Source organism: Carlito syrichta, unplaced genomic scaffold (assembly GCF_000164805.1).
Source record: "Carlito syrichta isolate Samal-C Ts95f unplaced genomic scaffold, Tarsius_syrichta-2.0.1 Scaffold315954, whole genome shotgun sequence".
Taxonomy (NCBI): domain Eukaryota; kingdom Metazoa; phylum Chordata; class Mammalia; order Primates; family Tarsiidae; genus Carlito; species Carlito syrichta.
In genome coordinates this window covers 335,869-344,333 of record NW_007260050.1, presented here as the reverse complement: position 1 = coordinate 344,333, position 8,465 = coordinate 335,869, and the positions used below count along the sequence as shown (strand labels likewise).

Below are 8,465 nucleotides of genomic sequence, written 5' to 3'. Positions count from 1 at the left end.
GCCGCAACTAACCGCATCGTCCACCCTTCCCTTACCGAGCCCGTCAGCAGCCCAGATCCCAGGTCACCGGGCACATTCCCAGCTCTAATCTGGAAAGGAAGCAGAGCAGATAATGTAAAATGCCACCCAAAGGCGCTACGGGCCCACCTGCAAGTCACAATACTTGGCCCCTACAAAAAAGTCCAAAAAGAAAAAGGGAGCAGGTGAGGGAATAGACAACAATAGTGTGGGACCTGGCACTACGACCTCCTTGACTGAAATGTCACACTATCAAGAATAGCTGCTGAGAGATTATGGGCACGGTGTTTCTGAGAAACAATTGTTTCTCAGTTGCCAGAATTGTAAAAAGTTCCCATTAAAACGAACGAATGCCATCAGCGACCCCCAGCTCTGGAACGCTCTGGGGCCCAACAGTCTCCATCCCTGTGCCCAGCTGCTGTGGCAGGAAGTCTGGTGGGTGTGACCGGGACACTCGGGAGCATCCTGGCTCCCTGCTTTTCATCCTCAGTGCTGAGTATGAATCCACATCCCCAGACTCATAAGCGAACAGAGGCACTTCTTTATCAGCGCCTCAGACACACCGCGCCACTTCCTGAATACGTTTTCCCTTCTACTGAGAAAGCCTGTTTGGAAGTCAGACTCCAATAACTCTTCCTCTGCATCCAAGTGGGAAAAGGGGCCCAGGTCCCAGAGTTGAGCAGGCCTGTGTGAAACGAACTCTGCTCAGAAAAACCTGTTACACCAAGAGAAAGATGGGTTTTCACGATTCCATCAGGGTGGGTGTTTTTATTATGAAAAAAAAAGCATTTACAGCCTACTGTTTTAAGTGAAAATAACTGTTTTTTTCTTGTTCTATAGCTTGCTTTTTTGGGTACACAGACAATAATGACCAAAGTGCTGACTCCAAATGAGATCCTGTTTGCAATTTTTAATTAAGCAATCCGTGCATTTTTTTTTTCTCTTCAACATTAGGAGGAAAGAAATTGACACTTGGGGGCCCGGTGGAAAACAGAAAATGCTTTCTCGTCTCAAGCAGATTTCAAAGCAGGGGAGTGCAGGCAGGCAGTGCCCAGGCTCTCAGTATTCCTCAGGACTGCTTGATTGTAAGTCTCGCAGATACGAATCAATTATGTTTGGAGGCACGCCTTGTAAGAGGAGCCTGCAGAAGGAGAGCCCACCTAGAGGGGACACAGAAGAAAGGCACAAGTCAGAAGCATCTGCATGAAGACCACTGAAGCCATACTCTTGACTAGCTGCCTGGAGACGTGACCGAGTACGTTTCCGTTAGTTGCAAAGACTCATTCAGTCCCTACTTGGAACCCTCTCCTGGTTTTAGTACATTTAGAATTTAAAGCACTTGGCAGATAGAAGGAAAAGAAAGTTCCCAGCAGACCCACAGCGGAGTTTTTCTTCTACTGCTGTTCAATCTTGGTTTAAATTCCTAAATGGCTGGAAAGCATTCATTGCTCTTTGAGAGGGTTTGTGATTCCCTCCAGGTGACTTAAACGCTCTGCCTGAATGGCGAGAATAAGCGCAGGACATGTTGTGGGTCAGCAGGAAGCTCTGTTTCCAGATGGTTAATATTCTTTTTAATTAAGCACAGAAAGTTCCCATTCAAGCACACTAGAAAGAAAACGACTCCCTTTCACTGTGGTCATTCATACATTGTCAGAAGTGCCAAAATTACCAGTCCAATACCTTCTGAAGGTAGAGAAACACCTCCTAATATTGTGTACCTACCTTCTAGGTTTCTGAATTACATTTAAAAGAATCACAGTGCCCTTCAAGAAAGATCCATGAAACCACAACATTCATGGGCCTTCAGTGAAGCGCTTCACTACGTGCTAGCAAATGCACGTCCAGACACAACAGCATGCCATCGGAACATTCTTAAAACCTCTTTAATGCAAGTCTGAGAAAGTCATTCTCCTTTCCAAAAAACAACTCAAGTCACATATGGGTAGAAACGATGCCGCGTGTGTGCACGTCCATTCCTTGATGCAAAGAAGTCAGAACGCGCGGGGCCCGCTCGCTCCCATCTACTCAGTGCTCTGCGTCATGCTCTACCGCATTCAACAACTCGCTCCACGTCAGCAGGAGGCTGCTGTGATGCATAAGCACTAGCTGTTAATTTCACGATACTGAAATACAAATGAAAACCGCACAGTTAGAGATTTTAAGGAGTCTGTTTTCATTGGATTCCACGATGAAAATCATGCCATACTCCACAGGCTCGGTATGGCTTATGACAGTCATAAGCTTCATATGCCAAAGCCATATGAAAGCTTACCTTAGATGACATTATACATTCACAAATCCTTACTGTGCTACAACTAAGGAAAAGAGAGAAAGGGAGAGAGAGAGAGAAGTTGTAAGCATTTACAAAGTGCTAACACCACAGTTGAGTACTTGCTGGATGAAATTACAGTCACAATTACGATGAGGCGACTCATCAATCCTTAGTCATGTGAAAGGTGTAGGACAGAAGCACATGGATGAAGGGTGGGTGTCCAGTCACTTCACAAGGTCATTAATATGTAAAACACTTATTAATATGCACAGCTACTTTGCTGGAAGAGGTGGCAAAGCCAATCTGACTGTACAGGGAATATTTACGGCAGGAGCTTCCAAACCATTAGCTGAAAACAAAAACCAAGACAAAAGCCCTACAACATATATATATCGTGTTTTTCAACAAAAGAAAAACATAGACAACAGACAAAGTGTTAGCGTACATATATATATGTTGAAATTCTAAAAGGCAAAATTATCAAGTCTAGCTATTAGACTAGTGTGTTCTATAATATTATAGGCTGCACTGCCATATAACTGATTTAAAAGAACCCAAAACTTAAACTTAGGCTAAAAGCTATTATATGTACAATCTACAAAACTTTCAAGAAAGAACCTTACTTTTTTCCTTTTTTGAAAGCTGATACTACCTCTGGAAATTCACAAAACAAATATTGTAAACTCAGGCATAGATCTATAAAGAATTTACGTTAGGTTGTTTACCTATTCCCAAAGAACTCTCAAATTTCTCTTTCAAATAGAAGTGAATGATTCACTCATTTATTTATTTACTTATTGAGTTGGGTCTCACTCTGTTGCCCAGGCTAGAGTGCAGTGGCATGGTCATGGCTCACCACAGCCTCCCTCTTCTGAGCTCAAGCAATCCTCCTGCCTCACCCAAGAAGCTGGGACTACAAGGCATGCCACCATGACCAGCAATTTCATTTTTACTGTTTTGTAGGGACGAGGTTACCCTGTGTTGCCCAGGCTGGTGTCAAACTTCTGGGCTCAAGTGATCCTCTCGTCTCGGCCTCCCAAAGTGCTGAGATTACAGGCGTGAGCCACTGCGCCTAGGCAGTACTCACTGATTGCTTAATGCAATTTGTAATGGGACTCAGAATTTCCTTTTCTTTCAAGTTCACAAACATATGAAATAATTTTGGTCTCCATGAAAATGAACAAAATGTTCAACAGATAGATGGGCTACAGATATTCTACTGGTGTCTTTGTACTTGGAACATCTTAAATAAAAAAAAAGTTTCCAAATACTGGATCTATTTTTATATCCTCCCTCTATCAAAAATGCCCAGGACATATTTTTTGTATAACTAAGCCAGTTTTAAAATGTTTGGTTCTCTGAGTCTCATCATGAATGTAAGGAAACTATGCTGCAAGCTATCTTAAAGGAAGACTATATCTTTCTACGTGTAAAAAATGAAAAAAAAAATTACAAACATATAATTGACTCCAAGGTTTTATAGTCTTAAAATATAAAGGGAGAGCATCTTCAAATGTGGCTTTCTGACTTTCTGTGGTACAGTACTTAGTTTTCTGATAAAACCTAGTTTCTACATTACTTAATATCCTTGAATAATTTGGCCTTCCTTGTTCATGGCATAAACACTGAATGCCATGAGCTGTTAAGAAAAACAGTAAAAGCAAATGAGAATGTCAAGCTTTACATGCAAAGTGCGTTTTCATGTAAGAGGAATGGAACGGAAAGTAGAAATATCCAGTGGGATATGAATTTTTTAAACCTGTTGCTGCCCCTCCAGGAAGACTGGCTGTCCAGGGGTATTTACTCCTTGATATATCACTGCAGAAGCAGAATATTTGTACCAGTATTTATTTATTCTCAGTTGACATTCTTACCTTTTTTTACAGCTTAACTTGATTCGAGTTACCTATTATCAGATAACAATCTGATGATAAACAATTTCAGCTTCACTTTTAGGACCAAAACCTTTAATCAACATATCACAGTTGATACCTTATATAAGCTTATGCACTAGCATACATTATCCTTATTATCAAATTCAATTACTGTACAATTTACTATTCAATTACTAAAAAGAATATATCATGTATATGCGTAACATTATTCACTTTTAAGGAGGGCCCCAAAGATCTGTTTGTGAAAGTATCATTTTATATATCAGTTATATTCACTTTTAAGGAGGGCCCCAAAGATCTGTTTGTGAAAGTATCATTTTATATATCAGTTATTTTCAAAGCATGAATAAATGGAACAAATTTTTTTTTTCTTTTTGAATGGATATTGAAACATAAGTATCAGCAATACTTTGGAACAAATAAGGCTAGTAGTTCAGAAACCAGATAATCTAATTGTGATCTTAATAATCACTTAAAGCTAATAAAGCAGCTAAAGATAAAGTTTAAATTTGTAAGGACTATCTCAATAGAAGGGCTTAAGATATTCTGAGAATACTTGTTATATGCTATATATTTGAGAGAAAAAATAATTTTTTCCTTTCACCCAATAATGAATCCTAAGAGAAAGAATACTGCTTTTACAAAGTTATAAAAGGAAGTTGTTTTGTTCAAGAAAATCTCTATCATATTTATACTAGATTTAAGGCTAAAAGACTCTTTTTTAAAAAAACATAAATAGCCAAAACATTTACTATGATTTTCTAAAACAGATACTGACAAAGTTATCTTTCTGACTTTTAGACCAAAATTTCTTCATTATAGAGAGGGAGGAGAAACAGAGACTGGTTATCACAGAATGACAATCGAATACACTTAAGAACGCAAGAAAACACATTAGGATCATGTCAGCGCTCATCTCTCAATGCCGACTCTTTGTTTGAAGGGGTTTTTGCCCTGAAGTAAGTTGTGCTTGCCAAGAACGACTTCGCCAGAAAGGACAGGCGACTATGATACACCCTGGCTGGGGTGGCAGGTTATGCCGAGACTTTCCTACCACCACATCTGGATGTGTTTTCTTGGCTTACATTAAGCGCCACGCTTCTGAAAACCAGTATAAATGAAATTATACCTATAAATGGAAACTCTCTAGTTCAAGGTTTTTAAAAGCAACTAGTTATATGTGTATGCTATATTCAATATGTGTCATTGGGAAACTTACCCATATAAATATTGGAAGTTCCACAAAATAGTAAACTAATTAAAAACAGCACGAATTCCCCAAAGCACCTTCTCTAGATGCAAGCTGCAGAAGGCTTCTGCTCAGAGATGCGCCACCACCAAGTGCCAGCCCCTCCTGTGTTCACCCTTACTATGCTGTGCAGACTAATACTCCACTGAAATTAACATGCCTTTATTCACAAGAACCACAAGGGTCACAAGTAGGTTGACTCACATCACCGAGGGGCCTTCCACGAATAAAGCAGAGTGAATGCAGGCTGTGAAGATGTCTCCTCTCCCCAAACTCCCTCCCTGCTCTCCTCGCCCCACCTCCTGGCCCCGTCCTGCCCCAGAATCCTGGCAAACACACTGGGTTCTGCATTAGGCACAGGACTTGAACGGTCTTCCTTGAGTTCTGCGTGCATACGCGCCCTCAAATGGCCTACCTTTCACCTCCAGCTTGCACTCCATCTCCACCTCGCCGAGGCTGTTGGCGGCTCTGCAGCAGTACATGCCGCCATCGTAGGGGCTGGGCTTGCGAATCTCCAGGGTGCAGACGCCCTGGTTGCTGAACATCCTGTATCTGGGGTCATCCACGATAGCAACTTTGTTTTTCATCCAGGTTATTTTAGGCTGAAGTGAACATTGTAGAAAGTCAGGTCAAAGTATGTCTGAACTTAGCATGTTAACAGGCCATCAAAGCCAGTGACAGAATTGCAAAGCACGGCCTACAAAGAAAGCACATCGAGAAGAACAGACATCCACTCGAGCACTGTTTCTCTCACGTTAAACTCTACTTAGCACTTGGCAAAGAAGCAAGCGAGCAGTTCTGAAGAAGAAAGCCAGAGCTGTTTAGGGACGGCTCCAGGGCAGTCTCCCCAAAAGGATTCAGCTGAGTTTTCATCTCATCTGCAAACTTCCAGCTATGAGAGGAGCAAGCTATGGAGGTCTTTTGTACGCATGGTGGAGATGAATTAATTTGATTGTGATACATACAATGTGTACGTATATCAAATCATCATGTTGTCCACCTTGAATGGATACAATATTTGTCAATTATATATTTTCAAATTTAAAAAGGTTTTGACCTCAGGTCTATGGTGCGAACTCATCCTAGAGACGACATTTTTCAGAGACGCCCCATAACTCCTCTGATTTTTCTCCACTTCCTTACTCTAATATTCTTTTCTAATTAAAAGCAGCTTTTTAAAAAAGAGAGAGAATCTCACTGTGATGCCCAGGTTGGCCTTCAACTCCTGGGCTCAAGTGATCCGCCCACCTCAGCCTCCCACGTAGTTGTGACTATAAGGCACATGCCACCACGTCTGGGTCTAATTCTTTATGGGCTGTACATGCCTTTCATCATTTAAGCTCCCCTCTGGCATCTGCACTTATCAGCCAGTGGCAACGGACCTTCTCCAATGAGACAATGCACAATCGGTAATGACCCAACCGCCCAGGAAGGTGACTCCATCTCCGTGACCGCTGAACTGCATTTGCCGTCCCTAACCCTCCAGCGCCACTCAGACTTCCTTTTGTGCCTACGTGTCCCCACACTTTCCCTTCCACCTCTTCCACTGTGCCTGGCTCAGAGCCTAGAGAGCCTGCCTCTCCGTCTCCTTCGCACAGTCCTCTTCTTCCTTCCACCTGCCAAACGAGAGCATTCTCTGAGACACGGCCGTGCTCCTGGGCCTCCACTCACTGCCCGCTTTCCTCCATGACATTCCTCTCTAGAGCTCTGGCGAGGGGTGGGGTGTAGCGCCTCCAGGCCTGGGACTCCCACACGGAAGTAACAACTCAGTCTTCCTCCTCATTCCTGGGTGGCGCTCTCCATCTGCTTCCTCCTCCTACCCACACGGATGTGCCAGGGTCACTTCCACTTAAACACGAACTTGACATCTTCTTCCCATCCTCAGTCTGGCTTCTTCCTTTGACTTTCCTATTTCTAGTCAAGGTTAGCACCAAAAAAATGTGTAATTTTCCCAAATTCAGGAACACTTTTATCAGTGCCACCCAGGAGTATATATCTCCATGGGCAATATTAATTCATTGTTCTTTTCAAATGCCAACATAAAAACTTAAAACATGTCCTCAGTCAGATGTGATATCTCCTTCCTTAGCTCTCTGCACACTTACTAAAGCACATTTCCTATTCTGCCTTGCATTCAAGTGTAACTGTTATTTACTTTAGCCTATTACAGAACTCCTGATGAATCAGCATGACCACCTAATTTTCCAGCAAAACAATACTGCTTCCATCTTCTTACCTTAGTCCTTTTAAAAATAGAAAATAGATCAGTTGCTCTTTCTTTAGAAGGTATCCCTTAGTAAAGAAACACAGGAGTTTTTACTACTACATTTGAATAGTGCAGCCAATTATCCATCAACAATACCACCCTCCACTCCCTCACCCTGAAAGATGCAAACAGCAGTGGGAAGGTCCATTGTGTCACTTACGATTATAGCATGGCAAATAAAAAAGAGAGACTCTGCAGTCAATTCTTTACGTAACTGCTGTGATAGAAAAACATACCTTGGGATTCCCTCTCACGCTGCAGTTCAGGGTGGCATTGTAACCAGCCACAGCATAGGTGTTCACCAGAGGCTGAGTAAACATGGGTGCCTCAGTGAAATCAAAGTCTTCATACACTGGATTTTTGTAGACTTTACCTTAAAAACAAGTGTTTAAAATGTGTTAAGATATGCAAATTGGCCTGAGAATATATTATTCTTGGCAGACTTCACTCCGGATTAAAATTTCCCTGAGTTAGCCAAGCACAGTGGCTCACACCTGTAATACCAGCACTTTGGAAGGCTGAGATGAGAGGAATGACCAAGCCCAGGGGTTTGAAACTAGCTTAGGCAACTTGGTGAGACCCTGTCTCTGCAATAAATCACAAAAATTAACTGGTTGTGGTGGTGCACCCCTGTAGTTCCAGCTACTTGGAAGGCTGGGGCAGAAGGATTGTCTGAGCCCAGCAGGTGGAGGATGCAGTATGCCACTGCACTCCAGCCTGGGCAACAGAGTGAGACTCTGACTCAAAAACAAACAAACAAGCAAA

General features: G+C 42.2%; 1 protein-coding gene across 1 annotated transcript in view; it reads right to left on the bottom strand.

The window, feature by feature from the left end:
* Nucleotides 1–757: 757 nt before the first annotated feature.
* Nucleotides 758–8,465, bottom strand: part of MYBPC1 (myosin binding protein C, slow type) — a 94,661-nt gene continuing 86,953 nt past the window's right edge. Inside the window, exons 29-32 of the mRNA XM_021706719.1 lie at nt 7,937–8,073; nt 5,850–6,036; nt 4,050–4,108; nt 758–1,178 (exon numbers count right to left, since the gene is read on the bottom strand). Coding sequence (XP_021562394.1) covers nt 1,128–1,178; nt 4,050–4,108; nt 5,850–6,036; nt 7,937–8,073 — 434 coding nt within the window. The 3' untranslated portion in view covers nt 758–1,127. The remainder of the gene's footprint in view (nt 1,179–4,049; nt 4,109–5,849; nt 6,037–7,936; nt 8,074–8,465) is intronic.